Source organism: Ranitomeya imitator, chromosome 1, assembly GCF_032444005.1.
Source record: "Ranitomeya imitator isolate aRanImi1 chromosome 1, aRanImi1.pri, whole genome shotgun sequence".
NCBI lineage: Eukaryota > Metazoa > Chordata > Amphibia > Anura > Dendrobatidae > Ranitomeya > Ranitomeya imitator.
In genome coordinates, this window is record NC_091282.1 from 37,191,894 (window position 1) to 37,218,428 (window position 26,535).

The 26,535-nt window shown below is 41.4% G+C and overlaps 1 protein-coding gene across 1 annotated transcript in view; it reads right to left on the reverse strand.

Moving 5' to 3' along the window:
• Positions 1 to 26,535, reverse strand: part of LOC138660475 (class I histocompatibility antigen, F10 alpha chain-like) — a 116,456-nt gene that overhangs the window by 84,083 nt on the left and 5,838 nt on the right. Inside the window, exon 2 of the mRNA XM_069745984.1 lies at positions 8,531 to 8,791. Coding sequence (XP_069602085.1) covers positions 8,531 to 8,791 — 261 coding nt within the window. The remainder of the gene's footprint in view (positions 1 to 8,530; positions 8,792 to 26,535) is intronic.

A 26,535-nucleotide genomic window follows, 5' to 3' on the forward strand; every position in this document is an offset into this window, starting at 1 on the left:
TGAGGATCTGTTTATACCAAGGAAGGTGACGGGCACAAGGGGGCATTCTTTGCGTCTGGAGGAGAGAAGGTTTTTCCACCAACATAGAAGAGGATTCTTTACTGTTAGGGCAGTGAGAATCTGGAATTGCTTGCCTGAGGAGGTGGTGATGGCGAACTCAGTCGAGGGGTTCAAGAGAGGCCTGGATGTCTTCCTGGAGCAGAACAATATTGTATCATACAATTATTAGGTTCTGTAGAAGGACGTAGATCTGGGGATTTATTATGATGGAATATAGGCTGAACTGGATGGACAAATGTCTTTTTTCGGCCTTACTAACTATGTTACTATGTTACAGTGTAGTGTGTGTATATTGTGTATACAGTGTAGTGTGTATATAGTGTATACAGTGTAGTGTGTATATTGTGTATACAGTGTAGTGTGTATATAGTGTATACAGTGTAGTGTGTATATAGTGTATACAGTGTAGTGTGTGTATATTGTGTATAGTGTGTATATTGTGTATACAGTGTAGTGTGTGTATTTTGTGTATACAGTGTAGTGTGTATATAGTGTATACAGTGTAGTGTGTATATAGTGTATACAGTGTAGTGTGTATATAGTGTATACAGTGTAGTGTGTATATAGTGTATAGAGTGTAGTGTGTATATAGTGTATAGAGTGTAGTGTGTATAGAGTGTATAGAGTGTAGTGTGTATATAGTGTATACAGTGTAGTGTGTATATAGTGTATATAGTGTAGTGTGTATTTTGTGTATACAGTGTAGTGTGTGTATTGTGTATACAGTGTAGTGTGTGTATAGTGTATACAGTGTAGTGTGTATATAGTGTATACAGTGTAGTGTGTATATAGTGTATACAGTGTAGTGTGTATATAGTGTATACAGTGTAGTGTGTATATAGTGTATACAGTGTAGTGTGTATATTGTGTATACAGTGTAGTGTGTATATAGTGTATACAGTGTAGTGTGTATATAGTGTATACAGTGTAGTGTGTATATAGTGTATACAGTGTAGTGTGTATATTGTGTATACAGTGTAGTGTGTATATAGTGTATACAGTGTAGTGTGTATATAGTGTATACAGTGTAGTGTGTATACAGTGTAGTGTGTATATAGTGTATACAGTGTAGTGTGTATATAGTGTATACAGTGTAGTGTGTATATAGTGTATACAGTGTAGTGTGTATATAGTGTATACAGTGTAGTGTGTATATAGTGTATACAGTGTAGTGTGTATATTGTGTATACAGTGTAGTGTGTATATAGTGTATACAGTGTAGTGTGTATATAGTGTATACAGTGTAGTGTGTATATAGTGTATACAGTGTAGTGTGTATATAGTGTATACAGTGTAGTGTGTATATAGTGTATACAGTGTAGTGTGTATATAGTGTGTACAGTGTAGTGTGTATATAGTGTATACAGTGTAGTGTGTATATAGTGTGTACAGTGTAGTGTGTATATAGTGTATACAGTGTAGTGTGTATATAGTGTATACAGTGTAGTGTGTATATTGTGTATATAGTGTAGTGTGTATATAGTGTGTACAGTGTAGTGTGTATATAGTGTATTGTGTATATAGTGTATACAGTGTAGTGTGTATATAGTGTATATAGTGTAGTGTGTATATTGTGTATACAGTGTAGTGTGTATATAGTGTATACAGTGTAGTGTGTATACAGTGTAGTGTGTATATTGTGTATACAGTGTAATGTGTATATAGTGTATACAGTGTAGTGTGTATATAGTGTATACAGTGTAGTGTGTATATAGTGTATACAGTGTAGTGTGTATATAGTGTATACAGTGTAGTGTGTATATAGTGTATACAGTGTAGTGTGTATATTGTGTATACAGTGTAGTGTGTATATAGTGTATATTGTGTATACAGTATATTGTGTATAGTGTAGTGTGTATATTGTGTATACAGTGTAATGTGTATATAGTGTATACAGTGTAGTGTGTATATTGTGTATACAGTATATTGTGTATAGTGTAGTGTGTATATTGTGTATACAGTGTAGTGTGTATATAGTGTATACAGTGTAGTGTGTATATAGTGTATACAGTGTAGTGTGTATATAGTGTATACAGTGTAGTGTGTATATAGTGTATACAGTGTAGTGTGTATATAGTGTATACAGTGTAGTGTGTATACAGTGTATACAGTGTAGTGTGTATACAGTGTAGTGTGTGTATATAGTGTATTGTGTATACAGTGTAGTGTGTATATAGTGTATACAGTGTAGTGTGTATATAGTGTATACAGTGTAGTGTGTATATAGTGTATACAGTGTAGTGTGTGTGTATATAGTGTATACAGTGTAGTGTGTATATAGTGTATACAGTGTAGTGTGTATATAGTGTATACAGTGTAGTGTGTATATAGTGTATACAGTGTAGTGTGTATATAGTGTATACAGTGTAGTGTGTATATAGTGTATACAGTGTAGTGTGTATATTGTGTATACAGTGTAGTGTGTATATAGTGTATACAGTGTAGTGTGTATATTGTGTATACAGTGTAGTGTGTATATAGTGTATACAGTGTAGTGTGTATATAGTGTATACAGTGTAGTGTGTATATAGTGTATACAGTGTAGTGTGTGTATATAGTGTATTGTGTATACAGTGTAGTGTGTATATAGTGTATACAGTGTAGTGTGTGTATATAGTGTATTGTGTATACAGTGTAGTGTGTATATAGTGTATTGTGTATACAGTGTAGTGTGTATATAGTGTATACAGTGTAGTGTGTATATAGTGTATACAGTGTAGTGTGTATATAGTGTATACAGTGTAGTGTGTATATAGTGTATACAGTGTAGTGTGTATATAGTGTATACAGTGTAGTGTGTATATAGTGTATACAGTGTAGTGTGTATATAGTGTATACAGTGTAGTGTGTATATAGTGTATACAGTGTAGTGTGTATATAGTGTATACAGTGTAGTGTGTATATAGTGTATACAGTGTAGTGTGTATATAGTGTATACAGTGTAGTGTGTATATAGTGTATACAGTGTAGTGTGTATATAGTGTATACAGTGTAGTGTGTGTATATAGTGTATTGTGTATACAGTGTAGTGTGTATATAGTGTATACAGTGTAGTGTGTATATAGTGTATACAGTGTAGTGTGTATATAGTGTATACAGTGTAGTGTGTGTATATGGTGTATACAGTGTAGTGTGTGTATATAGTGTATACAGTGTAGTGTGTGTATATGGTGTATACAGTGTATTGTGTATATAGTGTATACAGTGTAGTGTGTATATAGTGTATACAGTGTAGTGTGTATATAGTGTATACAGTGTAGTGTGTATATAGTGTATACAGTGTAGTGTGTATATAGTGTATACAGTGTAGTGTGTATATAGTGTATACAGTGTAGTGTGTGTATATAGTGTATTGTGTATACAGTGTAGTGTGTATATAGTGTATACAGTGTAGTGTGTATATAGTGTATACAGTGTAGTGTGTATATAGTGTATACAGTGTAGTGTGTATATAGTGTATACAGTGTAGTGTGTATATAGTGTATACAGTGTAGTGTGTATATAGTGTATACAGTGTAGTGTGTGTATATAGTGTATTGTGTATACAGTGTAGTGTGTATATAGTGTATACAGTGTAGTGTGTATATAGTGTATACAGTGTAGTGTGTATATAGTGTATACAGTGTAGTGTGTATATAGTGTATACAGTGTAGTGTGTATATAGTGTATACAGTGTAGTGTGTATATAGTGTATACAGTGTAGTGTGTATATAGTGTATACAGTGTAGTGTGTATATAGTGTATACAGTGTAGTGTGTATATAGTGTATACAGTGTAGTGTGTGTATATAGTGTATTGTGTATACAGTGTAGTGTGTATATAGTGTATACAGTGTAGTGTGTATATAGTGTATACAGTGTAGTGTGTATATAGTGTATACAGTGTAGTGTGTGTGTATATAGTGTATACAGTGTAGTGTGTATATAGTGTATACAGTGTAGTGTGTATATAGTGTATACAGTGTAGTGTGTGTATATAGTGTATTGTGTATACAGTGTAGTGTGTATATAGTGTATACAGTGTAGTGTGTATATAGTGTATACAGTGTAGTGTGTATATAGTGTATACAGTGTAGTGTGTATATAGTGTATACAGTGTAGTGTGTATATAGTGTATACAGTGTAGTGTGTGTATATAGTGTATTGTGTATACAGTGTAGTGTGTATATAGTGTATTGTGTATACAGTGTAGTGTGTATATAGTGTATACAGTGTAGTGTGTATATAGTGTATACAGTGTAGTGTGTATATAGTGTATACAGTGTAGTGTGTATATAGTGTATACAGTGTAGTGTGTATATAGTGTATACAGTGTAGTGTGTATATAGTGTATACAGTGTAGTGTGTATATAGTGTATACAGTGTAGTGTGTATATAGTGTATACAGTGTAGTGTGTATATAGTGTATACAGTGTAGTGTGTATATAGTGTATACAGTGTAGTGTGTGTATATAGTGTATTGTGTATACAGTGTAGTGTGTATATAGTGTATACAGTGTAGTGTGTATATAGTGTATACAGTGTAGTGTGTATATAGTGTATACAGTGTAGTGTGTGTGTATATAGTGTATACAGTGTAGTGTGTGTATATGGTGTATACAGTGTAGTGTGTATATAGTGTATACAGTGTAGTGTGTGTATATGGTGTATACAGTGTAGTGTGTATATAGTGTATACAGTGTAGTGTGTATATAGTGTATACAGTGTAGTGTGTGTATATAGTGTATTGTGTATACAGTGTAGTGTGTATATAGTGTATACAGTGTAGTGTGTATATAGTGTATACAGTGTAGTGTGTGTATACAGTGTAGTGTGTGTATATAGTGTATTGTGTATACAGTGTAGTGTGTATATAGTGTATACAGTGTAGTGTGTGTATATAGTGTATTGTGTATACAGTGTAGTGTGTATATAGTGTATACAGTGTAGTGTGTATATAGTGTATACAGTGTAGTGTGTATATAGTGTATACAGTGTATTGTGTATATAGTGTATACAGTGTAGTGTGTATATAGTGTATACAGTGTAGTGTGTGTGTATATAGTGTATACAGTGTAGTGTGTGTATATGGTGTATACAGTGTAGTGTGTATATGGTGTATACAGTGTAGTGTGTGTATATGGTGTATACAGTGTAGTGTGTATATAGTGTATACAGTGTAGTGTGTATATAGTGTATACAGTGTAGTGTGTATATAGTGTATACAGTGTAGTGTGTATATAGTGTATACAGTGTAGTGTGTATATAGTGTATACAGTGTAGTGTGTGTATATAGTGTATTGTGTATACAGTGTAGTGTGTATATAGTGTATACAGTGTAGTGTGTATATAGTGTATACAGTGTAGTGTGTATATAGTGTATACAGTGTAGTGTGTATATAGTGTATACAGTGTAGTGTGTATATAGTGTATACAGTGTAGTGTGTGTATATAGTGTATTGTGTATACAGTGTAGTGTGTATATAGTGTATACAGTGTAGTGTGTATATAGTGTATACAGTGTAGTGTGTATATAGTGTATACAGTGTAGTGTGTGTGTATATAGTGTATACAGTGTAGTGTGTGTATATGGTGTATACAGTGTAGTGTGTGTATATGGTGTATACAGTGTAGTGTGTGTATATGGTGTATACAGTGTAGTGTGTATATAGTGTATACAGTGTAGTGTGTATATAGTGTATACAGTGTAGTGTGTATATAGTGTATACAGTGTAGTGTGTATATAGTGTATACAGTGTAGTGTGTATATAGTGTATACAGTGTAGTGTGTATATAGTGTATACAGTGTAGTGTGTGTATATAGTGTATTGTGTATACAGTGTAGTGTGTATATAGTGTATACAGTGTAGTGTGTATATAGTGTATACAGTGTAGTGTGTATATAGTGTATACAGTGTAGTGTGTATATAGTGTATACAGTGTAGTGTGTATATAGTGTATACAGTGTAGTGTGTATATAGTGTATACAGTGTAGTGTGTGTATATAGTGTATTGTGTATACAGTGTAGTGTGTATATAGTGTATACAGTGTAGTGTGTGTATAGTGTATACAGTGTAGTGTGTATATAGTGTATACAGTGTAGTGTGTATATAGTGTATACAGTGTAGTGTGTGTATATAGTGTATTGTGTATACAGTGTAGTGTGTATATAGTGTATACAGTGTAGTGTGTATATAGTGTATTGTGTATACAGTGTAGTGTGTATATAGTGTATACAGTGTAGTGTGTATATAGTGTATTGTGTATACAGTGTAGTGTGTATATAGTGTATACAGTGTAGTGTGTATATAGTGTATACAGTGTAGTGTGTATATAGTGTATACAGTGTAGTGTGTATATAGTGTATACAGTGTAGTGTGTATATAGTGTATACAGTGTAGTGTGTATATAGTGTATACAGTGTAGTGTGTATATTGTGTATACAGTGTAGTGTGTATATTGTGTATACAGTGTAGTGTGTATATAGTGTATACAGTGTAGTGTGTATATTGTGTATACAGTGTAGTGTGTATATAGTGTATATAGTGTAGTGTGTGTATATTGTGTATACAGTGTAGTGTGTATACAGTGTAGTGTGTGTATATTGTGTATACAGTGTAGTGTGTATATAGTGTATACAGTGTAGTGTGTATATAGTGTATACAGTGTAGTGTGTATATAGTGTATACAGTGTAGTGTGTATATTGTGTATACAGTGTAGTGTGTATATAGTGTATATAGTGTAGTGTGTGTATATTGTGTATACAGTGTAGTGTGTATACAGTGTAGTGTGTGTATATTGTGTATACAGTGTAGTGTGTATATTGTGTATACAGTGTAGTGTGTATACAGTGTAGTGTGTATATAGTGTATACAGTGTAGTGTGTATATTGTGTATACAGTGTAGTGTGTATATAGTGTATACAGTGTAGTGTGTATATTGTGTATACAGTGTAGTGTGTATACAGTGTAGTGTGTATATAGTGTATACAGTGTAGTGTGTATATTGTGTATACAGTGTAGTGTGTATATAGTGTATACAGTGTAGTGTGTATATAGTGTATACAGTGTAGTGTGTATATAGTGTATACAGTGTAGTGTGTATATAGTGTATACAGTGTAGTGTGTATATAGTGTATACAGTGTAGTGTGTATATAGTGTATACAGTGTAGTGTGTATATGTGTATATAGTGTATATAGTGTAGTGTGTGTATATTGTGTATACAGTGTAGTGTGTATACAGTGTAGTGTGTATATAGTGTATACAGTGTAGTGTGTATATTGTGTATACAGTGTAGTGTGTATATAGTGTATACAGTGTAGTGTGTATATAGTGTATACAGTGTAGTGTGTATATAGTGTATACAGTGTAGTGTGTATATAGTGTATACAGTGTAGTGTGTATATAGTGTATACAGTGTAGTGTGTATATAGTGTATACAGTGTAGTGTGTATATGTGTATATAGTGTATATAGTGTAGTGTGTGTATATTGTGTATACAGTGTAGTGTGTATACAGTGTAGTGTGTGTATATTGTGTATACAGTGTAGTGTGTATATTGTGTATACAGTGTAGTGTGTATACAGTGTAGTGTGTATATAGTGTATACAGTGTAGTGTGTATATTGTGTATACAGTGTAGTGTGTATATAGTGTATACAGTGTAGTGTGTATATTGTGTATACAGTGTAGTGTGTATACAGTGTAGTGTGTATATAGTGTATACAGTGTAGTGTGTATATTGTGTATACAGTGTAGTGTGTATATAGTGTATACAGTGTAGTGTGTATATAGTGTATACAGTGTAGTGTGTATATAGTGTATACAGTGTAGTGTGTATATAGTGTATACAGTGTAGTGTGTATATAGTGTATACAGTGTAGTGTGTATATAGTGTATACAGTGTAGTGTGTATATGTGTATATAGTGTATATAGTGTAGTGTGTGTATATTGTGTATACAGTGTAGTGTGTATATAGTGTATACAGTGTAGTGTGTGTATATTGTGTATACAGTGTAGTGTGTATATAGTGTATACAGTGTAGTGTGTATATAGTGTATACAGTGTAGTGTGTATATAGTGTATTGTGTATACAGTGTAGTGTGTATATAGTGTATTGTGTATACAGTGTAGTGTGTATATAGTGTATACAGTGTAGTGTGTATATAGTGTATACAGTGTAGTGTGTATATAGTGTATACAGTGTAGTGTGTATATAGTGTATACAGTGTAGTGTGTATATGTGTATATAGTGTATATAGTGTAGTGTGTGTATATTGTGTATACAGTGTAGTGTGTATATAGTGTATACAGTGTAGTGTGTATATTGTGTATACAGTGTAGTGTGTATATAGTGTATACAGTGTAGTGTGTATATAGTGTATACAGTGTAGTGTGTATATAGTGTATTGTGTATACAGTGTAGTGTGTATATAGTGTATTGTGTATACAGTGTAGTGTGTATATAGTGTATACAGTATATTTCTCACCTCCGCTCTGGTTGAATCGCTCCATCGCTATCCTCACATTATGTCTGAATGTCGCCTCATTCCCTTTGCTGATCTGTGTATTCCTCTCCCAGTATCCATCCTCCATTTTCTCCATCCACTGGACCTTGGGTCGGTATCTGCCGCTGTCTGAGTTATAATTCACAATCTCCCGATCATCCACATATCCAACTGATGAGTATTCCGGCAGCCCAGACCCCGGAGCTGAGACCCCCGTGTAATAATACCGCAGAGAGTGACTGTCTGAGAGAGACACAGAGTGTTACATGTCACACACAGGAGGAGACATGTATGTACAGGACACACATGTATATACAGGATAATAATAATAATTTTTTTTTTTAATTAAACATCATTTTTATTGATTTTTTTAACATAACATCAGATAGGATAGCGTAACATAGGATAGGATATAGCATCAGCAATGACACAGTAATTACCAAAGGTACATATACAAATCTTGCTTGTCAGACAACAGGTCCGCATAACTTTTTTAAATCGTATATAGATACATAGATAGATCTCCGTCAGTGTCTGGTAACACAAATTTTGGGGAAACAGTAAGAGAAAGAAAGGACAGACTGACTACACAGAAGGGGAATAGGGGAAGGAAGAAAATCTCTTTTACTGTATTTTGCATTGTCCAGAGTGTCGTTCTACACTAATATATGTTGTATCTTTAATAGACATTATACATCTGGAATGGTTCCCAAGACCCCAACGTCCCGCTCAGATCCTCCAGACAGCACCATTCCGTGTGGCGGAAGGGACAAATCATTCTCGATATTTCATAGGGACTATAGTGGAAAACAATGAACGTTTTCCACAGCGGAAATACTTTCCCTGCAGATTTTTCTTTACTCCTTTCTGCCTCTATTACCGTATATACTCGAGTATAAGCGGAGAATTTCAGCCCATTTTTTTAGGCTGAAACTGCCCCTCTCGGCTTATACTCGAGTCATTCCCAGGGGTCGGGCGGGGGGGTGGAGCGGAGCTGTGTAATAATACTCACCTGCTCCTGGCGCGGTCCCTGCACGTTCCTTGTTCTCTGGGCGCCGGCAGCTGTGAAGCTGCCGGCGCCGGGGAACAGACGTGCAGGGACCGCGCCAGGAGCAGGTGAGTATAACGGGGGCAGTGCGCAATATTCACCTGTCCCTCGTTCCACCGCCGGCGCCACTGTGTCTTCCGCGTCCTATGCAGTGACGCTCAGGTCGCGCGATGACGCGATTACTGTGCGCGCCGCCCTCTGCCTGAAAGTCGTTGCAGAGGACGGGGAAGACACAGCGGCGGTGGAACGGGAAAGGTGAGTATAGCAAGTGCCGGGGGCCTGGGAGGTGAGTATGTGATTCTTTTATTTTTTTAATCGCAGCAACAGCAAATGGGAAAAATATCTCTATGGAGCATCTTATGGGGTCATAATTAGCATTTGTGCAGCATTATATGGGGCAAATATCTGTACGGAGCATCTTATGGGGCCATGTGCAGTATTATATGGGGCAAATATCTGTACGGAGCATCTTATGGGGCCATGTGCAGTATATGGGGCAAATATCTGTACGGAGCATCTTATGGGGCCATAATCAACATTTGTGCAGCATTATATGGGTCATATTTTAATATGGGGCATCTTATGGGGCCCATCATGAACTGTATGGAGCATTTTATGGGGCTCCTGATTCAATATGGATATTCAAAAACACTTAACCTACTGATGTCTCAATTACTTTTACTGGTATCTATTTTTATTTTTGAAATTTACCAGTAGCTGCTGCATTTCCCACCCTAGGCTTATACTCGAGTCATTAAGTTTTCCCAGTTTTTGTGGCAAAATTAGGGGGTCGGCTTATACTCGGGTCATATTATACTCGAGAATATACGGTAATTCAATTCCCAGTAAGTGTTTCATCTGGGCTATTATCATCACCATCGATGGGGCGTTTGGTATAAGCCATTCGCCAAATAAACCACGTGAGGCTACAACTAAGAATGTGTGGATGTTTTTAGGGGTCTTTGCTTTAACTCCTGTGAGTTGTGTCTCCCGGGGTTTGTGGCGTTTGTGGGAGAAGGATTCCCCAGCACGATCGAACCTGCTCCCCTACCTGTTTCCAGACCTATTTCCAGTACGCTCTAACTGCTCTGCATTCCCACACTCCGTGCCAGAGATTTGTTGAGGGCGTTCCGCACTTAGGGCAGCTGTAATCCTGTCGGGGAATCTAGGTGAGGACGGGATATTGAAACCATATAATGCTGTATGCATCAGCTTAATATATGGCAGGTTTCCCTCCATCCTTCCCATAAAATTGATTTTTTTTTACCTGTTCCCACCCCTGTAGAGTTGTCTCTGCGATATCTGTTGTGAATTCTGTGGCAGAGCTCCCTCCTGTGGTCACAAGTGGTACTTCGCTTGATTCTCTCTGTGAGCTTCCGTTGGTGGAGGAAAGTGGCACTGCGGCTTCTGAGTTTCCTTCCTCAGGTGATGTGGTGAAGTCGTTAGGTGCTTCTCTATTTAACTCCACCTAGTGCTTTGATCCTGGCCTCCAGTCAATGTTCTAGTATTGGACCTGTTTCCTCCTGGATCGTTCCTGTGGCCTGCTGCTCTGCATAGCTAAGTTCCGCTTTGCTATTTTGTTTTATGTTTTTTCTGTCCAGCTTGTCTATTTGTTTTTTCCTGCTTGCTGGAAGCTCTGGGACGCAGAGGGTGTACCTCTGTGCCGTTAGTTCGGTACGGAGGGTCTTTTTGCCCCCTTTGCGTGGTTTTTGTAGGGTTTTGTGTTGACCGCAAAGTTACCTTTCCTATCCTCGCTCTGTTCAGAAAGTCGGGCCTCAATTTGCTAAATCTATTTCATCTCTACGTTTGTCTTTTCATCTTAACTCACAGTCATTATATGTGGGGGCTGCCTTTTCCTTTGGGGTATTTCTCTGAGGCAAGGTAGGCTTATTTTCTATCTTCAGGCTAGCTAGTTTCTCAGGCTGTGCCGAGTTGCATAGGGAGCGTTAGGCGCAATCCACGGCTGCCTCTAGTGTGGTTGGAGAGGATTAGGGATTGCGGTCAGCAGAGTTCCCACGTCTCAGAGCTCGTTCTATGTTTTTGGGTTATTGTCAGGTCACTGTATGTGTTCTGACCTCTATGTCCATTGTGGTACTGAATTACCTATCATAACAGATATCCTTATCCCCGGTCCATTTCTCCCAAGTCTTAAACAACTTGTTCTGCTTTAACTTCAGGAATTTATGTCTTACAGTGTTGTATATTGAGGATGTGCTCACATTCTGAGTGTTCATACCCACTCTATTATCTAGAATATGTAGTTCCACTTCATTAAACAGCCTACGAAGTCTAGATAAGCAGAAAGAATGGACCTGCATGACCTGTAGGAAGTGTCTGCTTTCTATATGGAGTTGTCTCCATTCTGCCCCCCCCCGTGTCTGCATTCTGCCTTTGTGTCTCCATTCTGACCCCTTATCTGCATTCTGCCCCCTTGTCTCCATTCTGCCCCCTTGTCTCCATTCTGCCACCTTGTCTCATTCTGCCCCCTTGTCTCCATTCTGCCCCCTTGTCTCCATTCTGCCCCCTTGTCTCCATTCTGCCCCCTGTCTCCCTTCTGTGCCGGGCTGGATGGAGACACATGGTCCAGATTGCGGCTTGCTGCTTTCAGTTAAAAAAATAGGAAAAAAAACTTTCTTCTTACCTGGCCGCGCTCCTGCGGCGAAACGAAGATCCTTCCCGGCGTTTCAGCGCGCACTCTCCGGTGAATGACATCATACGCCGGCGATGTGCGCTGACATCAGCTGCCAGCCTCCGATTGGCTGGCGGCTTTAACCATTGCAGTGCGGGCCCACACGTGCCCGCAAGGCTGCAATAGAGTAACTACCTGTGTCTCGGATGCAGGTTCAGTTACCGATAGAAGCCGCCTGCCGCTGGGGCCCGATGAGCAGAAGAGACGGGGCGCGATGCGGGCCCCCTCTGCCACCAGGCCCCATACGCCAGTCAGGGCAGTAATGCCATGATGGCGGCCCTGTCTGTATACATCATATCCCCTGCTTTCTTCATGTTATCGCCTGCTTATCCTATCGCTCCTTTGATTTCTGTTCCCTGGGGAAATTCTGGGTGACCAAATAGTGTCATATGTTTAGAGATCTGGAAGGGAAGGCCAAACGCCTTCCTTACTATCTTCCAGCATACGATCGTATCCGAATAATATTGCACGCCCCACTTTTCAGTTTTTGAATTTCCACAAAAATTTAAAATAACCAATAAATTTCGTTCAACTTCACAATTGTTAATTGAATACCAGTGGCGCTTGCAGCACCGAGGTTCTTGCAGCAGATAGTGACACAGTATCATTCTTCTGTATCGCTGTCTATAAATAATGTATATAATTTTATATCTGCGCTAGATTCAATCCCTCCCTTGTTGTGTGGACGAGTAGCGAAAAACACTTACGGTACTTTATAGTCAGTAATGGTGATCTAATCGTGTAAAAGGATAATGGACAAGAGAGCGTGCTTAGCCTACTCAGTCCCCTGCAGCTGCAGTAAAAAATATATATAGCGTGGAGTAAATGAACGCTGCACCGTGTAGCCGCTTGGTTCACTGTAGGCACAGGACCTTGCGTGACATCACGGTCATGTGATTGCTCACGTGACTGGCTAAGGACAGCGCGGTGGACCAATTCCTACGCGTTTTGGAATAGACGTCTATTTACTCCACGCTGGTAACGACTTCGGGGTGTTCTGCCGCCGGCCGGGGCAGCGCCCACAGTCCTTACATTGCAAGGCAACACTTCTGACCTACTAATACGGATTTTTGGAATGGCAACATCAAATGATCAGAAGATAGTGAATTATACACCTAGGCGCATCAGGTAAATTTACTTCAGTCATATTGGAAGCGAGTGTTTTATGATCCCCACGTGATACTTTCATGTTTTTAATAGATATTTATTATATTTCTTTTATATATTTTTTACTGCAGCTGCAGGGGACTGAATAGGCTAAGCACGCTCTCTTGTCCATTATCCTTTTACACGATTAGATCACCATTACTGACTATAAAGTAAGTGTTTTCCGCTACTTGTTCACACAACAAGGGAGGGATTGAATCTAGCGCAGATATAAAATTATATACAACTTCACAATTGTGTTCCACTTCTTGTTGATTCTTCACCAAAAATTAACATTTGGTATCTTTATGTTTGAAGCCTGATATGTGGGAAAAGGTTGAAAAGTTCCAGGGGACTTTCGCAAGGCACTGTATGTACAGGATACACATGTATGTAGAGGATACACGCATATGTACGGGATGCACGCGTATGCACAGGATACACATGTATGTACAGGATACACATGTATGTACAGGATACACACTTATATACAGGATACACATGTATGTACAGGACACACACATATATACAGGATACACATGTATGTACAGGATACACATGTATGTACAGGATACACATGTATGCAGCGCCAGGGAACAGATGTGCAGGGACTGGAGGAGCAGGAGCAGGTGAGTAGAACTGGGAGGGGAGCGCTGCGCAGTGCGATATTCACCTGCTCCTCGTTCCAGCGCCGCTCCGTCTTCTGCAGTGACGCTCAGGTCAGAGGGCGCGGTGTCGTGGTTAGTGTGCGCCCTCTGCCTGAACGCCAGTGCAGAAGACGCTGAAGATGGAGCAGCTCCGGAACGAAGTCAGGTGAATATTGAAAGTGCCGGGGGTCTGAGCGACGGAGAAGTGAGTATGTGATTTTTTTTTTTTTTTTTTTATCGCAGCAACAGCAAATGGGGCAAATGTTTGTATGGAGCATCTTATGGGGCCATAACGTTTGTGCAGCACTATATGGCGCAAGTGCCTGTATGGGGCCATAACGTTTGTGCAGCACTATATGGGGCAAATGTCTGTATGGAGCATCTTATGGGACCATAACGTCTGTGCATCGCTATATGGGGCAAATATCTTTATGGAGCATCTTATGGGGTGTTGTGAATTCTGTGGCTGAATTCACTCCTGTGGTCACAAGTGGTACTGCAGCTTCTGAGCTTCCTCCCTCAGGTGTTCCGGGGAGCTCGTTGGCTGCTTCGTTATTTAACTCCACATGATTCTGTTTTCCTTGCTCCTGATCAATGTTCCAGTTTGGATCTGAGCTTCTGGATCTTTCCTGTGGACTGCTGCTCTGCTTGGATAAGTGCATTTTTGCTTTTTGTTGCTATATTTTCTGTCCAGCTTGTCTTTTGGTTTTGCTGGTAGCTCTGAGACGCAAAGGGTGTACCACCGTGCCGTTAGTTCGGCACGGTGAGACTTTTGCCCCCTTTGCGTGGTTTTTGCTTTAGGGTTTTTTGTAGACTGCATAGTTCTCTTTACTATCTTCTCTCTGTCTAGAATATCGGGCCTCACTTTCCTGAATCTATTTCATCCCTACGTTTGTCTTTTCATCTCACTCACAGTCATTACATGTGGGGGGCTGCCTTTTCCTTTGGGGTATTTCTCTGAGGCAAGTCAGGCTTGTTTTTCTATCTTCAGGCTAGTCAGTTCCTCAGGCTGTGCCGAGTTGCATAGGTAGTGTTTGAGGCGCAATCCACAGCCACCTGTAGTTGTGTTTAGGATAGGTTCAGGGACTGCAGTCTACAGAGATTCCACGTCCCAGAGCTCGTTCTATTATTTTTTGGTTACTGTCAGATCACTATATGTGCTCTGATCGCTGGTACACTGTTGGTCCTCTGTGTCACTGGATTGCGTTCATAACAGTATCAGGAGCCCATACTAATGATTCTCAATAGAGGGAAAAAAGAAGTTCTGACATCATTTTTTTTCTTTCTCTCAGCTCTGTGTTCAGTCTTTTTTTTTTTTCCCCTAGACATATGGGTAATTCAGGACACAGGTGTGGACATGGATATTCAGGGTCTGTGCTCTTCAATGGATAATCTCGTTATAAATGTACAAAAGATTCAAGATACTATTGATCAGAAATCTATGTTAGAACCAAGAATTCCTATTCCTGATTTGTTTTTTGGTGATAGAACTAAGTTTCTGAGCTTCAAAAATAATTGTAAGCTATTTCTGGCCTTGAAACCTCATTCTTCTGGTAATCCAGTTCAACAAGTTTTGATAATTATTTCTTTTTTGCGCGGCGACCCGCAGGACTGGGCATTTTCTCTTGCACCAGGAGATTCTGCATTGAGTAGCGTCGATGCGTTTTTTCTGGCGCTCGGATTACTGTACGATGAGCCTAATTCAGTGGATCAGGCTGAGAAAAATTTGCTGGCTTTGTGCCAGGGTCAGGATGATATAGAAGTATATTGTCAGAAATTTAGGAAGTGGTCAGTACTCACTCAGTGGAATGAATCTGCGCTGGCAGCTTTGTTCAGAAAGGGTCTCTCTGAGGCTCTTAAGGATGTCATGGTGGGTTTTCCTATGCCTGCTGGTTTGAATGAGTCTATGTCTTTGGCCATTCAGATCGGTCGACGCTTGCGCGAGCGTAAATCTGTGCACGATTTGGCGGTATTGCCTGAGATTAAACCTGAGCCTATGCAGTGCGATAGGACTATGACCAGAGTTGAACGACAGGAACACAGACGTCTGAATAGGCTGTGTTTCTACTGTGGTGATTCCACTCATGCTATTTCTGATTGTCCTAAGCGCACTAAGCGGTTCGCTGGGCCTGCCGTCATTGGTACTATACAGTCCAAATTCCTTCTGTCCGTTACCTTGATTTGCTCTTTGTCATCATATTCTGTCATTGCATTTGTGGATTCAGGCGCTGCCCTGAATCTGATGGATTTGGATTATGCTAAACGTTGTGGGTTTTTCTTGGAGCCTTTGCGGTGTCCTATTCCATTGAGAGGAATTGATGCTACACCTTTGGCCAAGAATAAACCTCTGTACTGGGCCCAGCTGACCATGTGTATGGCTCCTGCACATCAGGAGGTTATTCGCTTTCTGGTGCTACATAACCTGCATGATGTGGTCGTGTTGGGGTTGCCATGGCTGCAAACCCATAATCCAGTATTGGATTGGAATTCCATGTCGGTATCCAGCTGGGGTTGTCAGGGGGTACATGGTGAGGTTCCATTTGTGTCAATTTCATCATCCATCCCTTCTGAGGTCCCAGAGTTCTTGTCTGATTATCAGGATGTATTTGAAGAGCCCAAGTCCGATGCCCTACCTCCGCATAGGGATTGTGATTGTGCTATCAATTTGATTCCTGGAAGTAAATTCCCTAAAGGTCGATTATTTAATTTATCCGTGCCTGAACACGCCGCTATGCGCAGTTATGTGAAGGAATCCCTGGAGAAGGGGCATATTCGCCCATCGTCATCACCACTGGGAGCAGGGTTCTTCTTTGTAGCCAAGAAGGATGGTTCGCTGAGACCATGTATTGATTACCGCCTTCTTAATAAGATCACTGTTAAATTTCAGTATCCCTTGCCATTGTTATCTGACTTGTTTGCTCGGATTAAGGGGGCTAGTTGGTTCACTAAGATAGATCTTCGTGGTGCGTATAATCTGGTGAGAATCAGGCAAGGAGATGAATGGAAAACTGCATTTAATACGCCCGAGGGTCATTTTGAGTATCTAGTGATGCCGTTCGGACTTGCCAATGCTCCATCTGTGTTTCAGTCTTTTATGCATGACATCTTCCGTGAGTATCTGGATAAATTCCTGATTGTTTACTTGGATAACATTTTGATCTTCTCGGATGATTGGGAGTCTCATGTGAAGCAGGTCAGAACAGTTTTTCAGGTCCTGCGTGATAATTCCTTGTTTGTGAAGGGATCAAAGTGTCTCTTTGGTGTGCAGAAAGTTTCATTTTTGGGGTTGATCTTTTCCCCTTCTACTATCGAGATGGATCCGGTTAAGGTCCAAGCCATCCATGATTGGACTCAGCCGACATCTCTGAAAAGTCTGCAAAAGTTCCTGGGCTTTGCTAATTTTTATCGTCGCTTCATCGGTAATTTTTCTAGCATTGCCAAACCATTGACCGATTTGACCAAGAAGGGTGCTGATTTGGTTAATTGGTCTTCTGCTGCTGTGGAAGCTTTTCAGGAGTTGAAGCGTCGTTTTTGTTCTGCCCCTGTGTTGTGTCAGCCAGATGTTTCTCTTCCGTTCCAGGTCGAGGTTGATGCTTCTGAGATTGGAGCAGGGGCGGTCTTGTCACAGAGAGGTGCTGGTTGCTCTGTGATGAGGCCGTGTGCTTTCTTTTCCAGGACGTTTTCGCCCGCTGAGCGTAATTATGATGTGGGCAACCGAGAGTTGCTGGCCATGAAGTGGGCATTCGAGGAGTGGCGTCATTGGCTTGAAGGAGCTAAGCATCGCGTGGTGGTATTGGCTGATCATAAGAACTTGACTTATCTCGAGTCTGCCAAGCGCTTGAATCCTAGACAGGCCCGTTGGTCGTTATTTTTTGCCCGCTTCGACTTTGTGATTTCGTACCTTCCGGGCTCTAAGAATGTGAAGGCGGATGCTCTGTCTAGGAGTTTTGTGCCCGACTCCCCGGGGTTATCTGAGCCGGCAGGTATCCTCAAGGAAGGAGTAATTGTGTCTGCTATCTCCCCTGATTTGCGGAGGGTGCTGCAAAAATTTCAGGCTAATAAACCTGATCGTTGTCCAGCGGAGAAACTGTTCGTCCCTGATAGGTGGACTAATAAACTTATCTCTGAACTTCATTGTTCGGTGTTGGCTGGTCATCCTGGAATCTTTGGTACCAGAGAGTTAGTGGCTAGATCCTTCTGGTGGCCATCTCTGTCACGGGATGTACGTGCTTTTGTGCAGTCCTGTGGGATTTGTGCTAGGGCTAAGCCCTGCTGTTCTCGTGCCAGTGGGTTGCTTTTGCCGTTGCCGGTCCCAAAGAGGCCTTGGACACATATTTCGATGGATTTCATTTCTGACCTTCCCGTTTCTCAAAAGATGTCAGTCATTTGGGTGGTCTGTGATCGCTTTTCTAAAATGGTCCATCTGGTGCCCTTGGTTAAATTGCCTTCCTCCTCTGATTTGGTGCCTTTGTTCTTCCAGCATGTGGTTCGTTTACATGGCATTCCTGAGAATATTGTTTCTGACAGAGGTTCCCAGTTTGTTTCGAGGTTTTGGCGAGCCTTTTGTGGTAGGATGGGTATTGACCTATCTTTTTCCTCGGCTTTCCATCCTCAGACTAATGGCCAGACCGAACGAACCAATCAGACCTTGGAAACATATCTGAGATGTTTTGTTTCTGCAGACCAGGATGATTGGGTGTCCTTTTTGCCATTGGCTGAGTTCGCCCTTAATAATCGGGCCAGCTCGGCTACCTTGGTTTCTCCATTTTTTTGCAATTCTGGGTTCCATCCTCGTTTCTCGTCAGGTCACGGTGGAGTCTTCAGACTGTCCTGGTGTGGATTCTGTGGTGGACAGGTTACAGCAGATCTGGACTCAGGTAGTGGACAATTTGACCTTGTCCCAGGAGAAGGCTCAACTTTTCGCTAATCGCAGACGCCGTGTGGGTCCCCGACTTCGTGTTGGGGATCTGGTTTGGTTATCTTCTCGTCATATTCCTATGAAGGTTTCCTCTCCTAAGTTTAAGCCTCGTTTTATTGGTCCGTATAGGATTTCTGAGGTTCTCAATCCTGTGTCTTTTCGTCTGACCCTCCCAGACTCCTTTTCTATACATAATGTATTCCATAGGTCGTTGTTGCGGAGATACGTGGCACCTATGGTTCCATCTGTTGAGCCTCCTGCCCCGCTTTTGGTGGAGGGGGAATTGGAGTATATTGTGGAGAAGATTTTGGATTCTCGTGTTTCTAGACGGAAACTCCAGTATCTGGTTAAATGGAAGGGTTATGCTCAGGAAGATAATTCCTGGGTTTTTGCCTCCGATGTCCATGCTCCCGATCTTGTTCGTGCCTTTCATGTGGCTCATCCTGGTCGACCTGGGGGCTCTGGTGAGGGTTCGGTGACCCCTCCTCAAGGGGGGGGGGGTACTGTTGTGAATTCTGTGGCTGAATTCACTCCTGTGGTCACAAGTGGTACTGCAGCTTCTGAGCTTCCTCCCTCAGGTGTTCCGGGGAGCTCGTTGGCTGCTTCGTTATTTAACTCCACATGATTCTGTTTTCCTTGCTCCTTGTCAATGTTCCAGTTTGGATCTGAGCTTCTGGATCTTTCCTGTGGACTGCTGCTCTGCTTGGATAAGTGCATTTTTGCTTTTTGTTGCTATATTTTCTGTCCAGCTTGTCTTTTGGTTTTGCTGGTAGCTCTGAGACGCAAAGGGTGTACCACCGTGCCGTTAGTTCGGCACGGTGAGACTTTTGCCCCCTTTGCGTGGTTTTTGCTTTAGGGTTTTTTGTAGACTGCATAGTTCTCTTTACTATCTTCTCTCTGTCTAGAATATCGGGCCTCACTTTCCTGAATCTATTTCATCCCTACGTTTGTCTTTTCATCTCACTCACAGTCATTACATGTGGGGGGCTGCCTTTTCCTTTGGGGTATTTCTCTGAGGCAAGTCAGGCTTGTTTTTCTATCTTCAGGCTAGTCAGTTTCTCAGGCCGTGCCGAGTTGCATAGGTAGTGTCAGGCGCAATCCACAGCCACCTTTAGTTGTGTTTAGGATAGGTTCAGGGACTGCAGTCTACAGAGATTCCACGTCCCAGAGCTCGTTCTATTATTTTTTGGTTACTGTCAGATCACTATATGTGCTCTGATCAATGGTACACTGTTGGTCCTCTGTGTCACTGGATTGCGTTCATAACAATGGGGCCATAATCAAGGTTTGTGCAGTATTATATTGGGCAAATCTGTCTATGGAGCATCTTATGGGGCCATTATTAACCTTTATGCAGGATTATATGGGGCATATTTTAATATGGAGCATCTTATGGGGCCATCATAAACTTTATGGAGCATTATATGGGGCTCCTGATTCAATATGGATATTCAAAAACACTTAACCTACTGATGTCTCAATTAATTTTACTTTTATTGGTATCTATTGTTACTTTTGACATTTACCGGTAGCTGCTGCATTTTCCACCCTAGGCTTATACTCGAGTCATTAAGTTCTCCCAGTTTTTTATGGCAAAATTACTCGGGTCGGCTTATACACGAGTATATACGGTACCGTATATACTCGAGTATAAGCCGAGATTTTCAGCCCAAATTTTTGGGCTGAAAGTGCCCCCCTCGGCTTATACTCGAGTCACGGTAGCGGTGGGGTCGGCGGGTGAGGGGGTGAGGGCGCTGAGGTATACTTACCTAGTCCCAGCGATCCTCGCGCTGTCCCTGCCGTCCCACGGGCTTCGGCGCTGCAGTTTCTTCCTCTCTTCAGCGGTCACGTGGGACCGCTCATTACAGAAATGAATAAGCGGCTCCACCTCCCATAGGGGCGGAGCCGCTTATTCATTTCTCTAATCAGCGGTGCCGGTGACCGCTGATAGAGAAAGAAGCTGCGGCACCGAAGACAGGAGGGGACAGCGCGAGGATCGCCAGGACTAGGTGAGTATAGCATATTCACCTGTCCTCGTTCCAGCCGCCGGGCGCCGATCCATCTTCCCGGCCGGCGCCTCCATCTTCCCGGCGTCTCTGCTCTCTGACTGTTCAGGCAGAGGGCGCGATGACGCATACAGTGTGCGCGGCGCCCTCTGCCTGATCAGTCAGAGCAGAGACGCCGGGAAGATGGAGGCGCCGGAACGAGACGCCGGGAGCTGCAATCAAGGGAGGTGAGTATGTGTTTTTTTTTCTTTATTGCGGCAGCGGCGGCACAAATTTATGTGGAACATCTATGGGGCACAGTGAACGGTGCAGAGCACCGTATATGGCACAGCACAGCTATGGGGCACAGTGAACGGTGCAGAGCACCGTATATGGCACAGCACAGCTATGGGGCACAGTGAACGGTGCAGAGCACCGTATATGGCACAGCACAGCTATGGGGCACAGTGAACGGTGCAGAGCACCGTATATGGCACAGCACAGCTATGTATGGGGCACAGTGAACGGTGCAGAGCACCGTATATGGCACAGCACAGCTATGGGGCACAGTGAACGGTGCAGAGCACCGTATATGGCACAGCTATGGGGCACAGTGAACGGTGCAGAGCACCGTATATGGCACAGCACAGCTATGGGGCACAGTGAACGGTGCAGAGCACCGTATATGGCACAGCTATGGGGCACAGTGAACGGTGCAGAGCACCGTATATGGCACATCTATGGGGCACAATGAACGGTGCAGAGCACCGTATATGGCACAGCTAGGGGGCACAATGAACGGTGCAGAGCACTATATGGTTCACACCTATGGGGAAATATGAACGGTGCAGAGCACTATATGGCACAGCTATGGGGAAATAATGATCTATTTTTATTTTTGAAATTCACCGGTAAATGCTGCATTTCCACCCTAGGCTTATACTCGAGTCAATAAGTTTTCCCAGTTTTTTGTGGCAAAATTAGGGGGGTCGGCTTATACTCGGGTCGGCTTATACTCGAGTATATACGGTACTTAACAAAAAAGTGTGAAACAACTGAAATTATGTCTTATATTCTAGGTTCTTCAAAGTAGCCACCTTTTGCTTTGATGACAGCTTTGCACACTTATGGCATTCTCTTGATGAGCTTCAAGAGGTAGTACCCAGCAGTCACATGTGTTAATTCATAGTTTTGATGCCTTCAGTGTGAATGTACAATTTTCATAGTCATGAAAATACAGAAAAATCTTTAAATGAGAAGGTGTGTCCAAACTTTTGGTCTGTACTGTATATATATATCTATCTAAATAATCGTCTAAGGGTCATTTCCGTCTGTTTGTCTGTCACGGAAATCCCGCATCCCGCAAATCAGCAACGGGCAGAGTCCAGTCGCGAATTCGCCCCTTCCTACTCTCTGTCAGTGCCCCCTCCATACTCCCCTCCAGTTAGCGCTCACACAGGATTAATGGCTGCGTTACACCGCGTTATGCCGTGGTGTAACGCAGTCCGTTAACGCTGCTATTAACCCTGTGTGACCAACTTTTTACTATTGATGCTGCCTATGCAGCATCAATAGTAAAAAGATCCAATGTTAAAAAAAAAAAAAAAAAAATTATATACTCACCTTCCTGGCCCCTTTCCCGCTCCTCGCGACGCTCCAAGTCAAAGAATGCATTGCGGTCTCGCGAGATGATGACGTAGCGGTCTCGCGAGACCGCACGTCATCATCTCGCGAGACCGCAATGCATTCTTGGGACCGGAGTGTCGTGAGGAGCATCGCTAAACGCCTGGCCTGGATCCGGGGGCCACCGGAAGGTTAGTATATAACTATTTTTTATTTTAATTATTTTTTTTTAACAGGAATATGGTGGCCACATTGCTATATACTACGTGGGCTGTGTTATATACTGCATGGGCTGTGTTATATACTGCGTGGGCTGTTTTATATACTACGTGGGCTGTTTTATATACTACGTGGGCTGTGTTATATACTACGTGGGCTGTGTTATATACTACGTTGGCTGTGTTATATACTATGTTGGCTGTGTTATATACTACGTGGCTGTGTTATATACTGCGTGGGCTGTTATATACTGCGTGGGCTGTGTTATATACTGCGTGGGCTGTGTTATATACTGCGTGGGCTGTGTTATATACTGCGTGGGCTGTGTTATATACTACGTCTCTGCTATATACTACATGGCTGAGCAATATATTACGTGGCTGGGCATTATACTATGTCGCTGTGATATATACTGCGTGGACTGCGCTATATACTACGTGACTGTGCTATTGTTATGATCCGGTGACCTTGGAGCAGCATGAGAACTTTCACTGGAGTAGGTGGTCACTATACTGACCGCAATCCTGAACTTAACACCGCAACTAGAAGTAGCCGTGGAGTGTACCTAACAATCCTAGACACCTCGTCTCAGCCGGAGGACTAAATACCCCTAAAGATAGAAATAGGAATACTATCTTGCCTCAGAGCAGATCCCCAAAGCATAGACAGCCCCCCACAAATATTGGCGGTGAGTCGGAGAGGAAAAAACATACACAGGCAGAAAAACAGGATTTAGCACAGGAGGCCACTTCTAGCTAAATAGGACAGGATAGGACAGAGTTCTGTGCGGTCAGTATTAAAACCCTTCAAAAATATCGACAGCAGAATATACAAAAACTTCCTGCATCTAACTAAAGATGTAGGAGCGTATATCTGCAACTCCAGCGAATCCTACAATCAGAGCAGGAATACAAACAAAAACAAGCACACAGCAGTGTGCCACAGAGACAAAAAACCAAACACTTATCTTTGCTGAATTTGGCAGCTAAGCAGGAGAAGCCAGAAAGTGATCCAACACTTCACAAGGAACATTGACAACTGGCAAGGGCTAAAGGATCCTGCACACCTAAATATCCCAGTCAGAATTGTAATCAGCAGATACACCTGGCCAGGACTGCGACTCAGAGACAACTGCATTCCCACCTACAACCACTGGAGGGAACCCAAGAGCAGAATTCACAACAGTTACATACTATGTGGCTGGGCATTATACTATGTGGATGTGCTATATACTATGTGGCTGTGTGATATACTATGTGGCCTGTTATATACTACGTGGCCTGTGTTATATACTGTGTGGGCTGTGTTATATTCTATGTGGCTGTGCTATATACTACGTGGCTGTGCAATATATGTGGCTGGGCAGTATACTACGTGGCTGTGTTATATACTACCTGGGCTGTGTTATATACTACGTGGCCTATGTTATATACTACATAGGCTGTGTTATATACTGCGTGGGCTGTGCTATATACTACGTGGGCTGTGTTATATACTACGTGGGCTGTGTTATATACTACGTGGCTGTGCTATATACTACGTGGGCTGTGTTATATACTGCGCGGGCTGTGCTATGTACTACGTGGCTTTGCTATGTACTAAGTGGCCTGTGTTATATACTAAGTGGGCTGTGTTATATACTGCGTGGGCTGTGCTATATACTATGTGGGCTGTGCTATATATTACGTACTTGTGCTAACTACGTGGCTGTTCTATATACTACGTGGCTGTGTTATATGCTACATTGCTGTGCTATATGCTACGTGGACTGTGCAATATACTACATGGGCTGTGTTATATACTACGTGGCCTGTGTTATATACTACGTGGCCTGTGTTATATACTGCGTTCGTGGGCTGTTATATACTACGTGGCTGTGTTATATGCTATGTGGGCTGTTATACACTCCGTGGGCTGTGCTATATACTCCGTGGGCTGTGCTATATACTCCGTGGGCTGGGCAATATACTACGTGGCTGTGCAATATACTACGTGGCTGTTCTATTTACTACATGGGCTGTTATATACTACGTGACTGTGCTATATACTACGTGGCCGGCCGCAAACAATCAGCGACAGGCGCAGTCCGGCCGTGAATAGGCGCGGGATTTAAACCACGCTTCGCTAATTGGTCGTGGCCGGCCGAATCCTGTGTATTCAATGTATTCTAAAATCTTCATAAATAAACTACATACATATTCTAGAATACCCGATGCGTTAGAATCGGGCTACCATCTAGTATATATATTTTTTTTTTTGTATGGTATATTGGTATATGTATTATTAATTGTTGGGCTTGCTTTGTACTTTCACTCTATGTGCTCCTATTATCAGCTGTATAATTTTTTAATACATATTATTTTCAATAAAGCATATCAAAAATTTTAAAATATTGTCTTTAATTGCAAATTTTTTTGGAGGATTTCTATATGTGAGAGTGTTCATTGTACAGAGTGTAATGGCGCTCCTGTCTGTACATGGTGTAATGCGCACTCTGCCCCTCACATTATAATGATATACAGTATATTGTATAATATTACAGTCAGGAGAAAATACATTATCTGTTATACATACTGCATCTGCTGCAGAACCTCTTTTTATTATGCAAATTATAGTAAGTCCATGATTTTTATTGTTCTTTATGTTAGTGGTAAATTTAAAACAATACAATTTGTATTTATTTATGAAAATATAAAAAAAATTAGCAAAAATGTGAACATTTTGCAATGTTCAAACTTTGACATTTTATGCCTTTAAATCAGATACTGTAGTTATCCAACACAAAATGGTTATTATATAACTCTTCCCACATGTCTACTTTACATAAGAATCATTTTTAATCAGAATTTGAAGCATTAAAAGTTTATCAGCAATTTTCGATTTTCCAACAAAATTTACAGAACCAACTTTTTATAGGGACAACATCACATTTGAAGTGATTTTGAGTGACCTATGTAAAAGAAAATACCCCAAAGTGCTCAAAACCACATTCAAGAAGTTTATTGACCCTTTAGCTGCTTCCCAGGAAACAATGAACATTCTAATTTTTCTAAAAAAAAAAAAAAAAAAAGGTTGATTCAGCCCCAAGTTTTTCATTTTCACAAGGGTAACAGGAGAAAATGAGAAAATGGACCCCTAAATTTGTCCTGAGTAAGCAGATACCCCATATATGGTGCAGATGTGGTACAAAACTACTGTTTGAGCGCACAGCAAGGCTCCGAACAGATGAAGTGCCATTTGACTTTTGGAGATCAAATTTGGCTGAAATAGATAGCGGCCGCCATGTCACGTTTACGGAGCCCCTGATATTCCTCAACAGTAAATAACCCCACAAGTGACCCCATATTTGAAACTGCACCTCTCAAGGAATTTAACTAGTAGTGTGGTGAGTACCTTGAACCCACAGGTGCTTTATAACATTGATCCATGAAAATGAAAAACTAGATTTGTGAAATTTCTCCTGATTACACTGATACCCCATATGTGGTGGAAAATAATAAACCTTAACCTTTATTTTTATATAGCGCTAACATATTCCGCAGCGCTTTACAGGTTGCACACATTATCATCGCTGTCCCCGTTGGGGATCACAATCTAAACTCCCTATCAGTATGTCTTTTGAATGTGGGAGGAAACCGGAGTGCCCGGAGGAAACCCACGCAAACACGGAGAGAACATACAAACTCTTTGCAGATGTTGTTCTTGGTGGGGT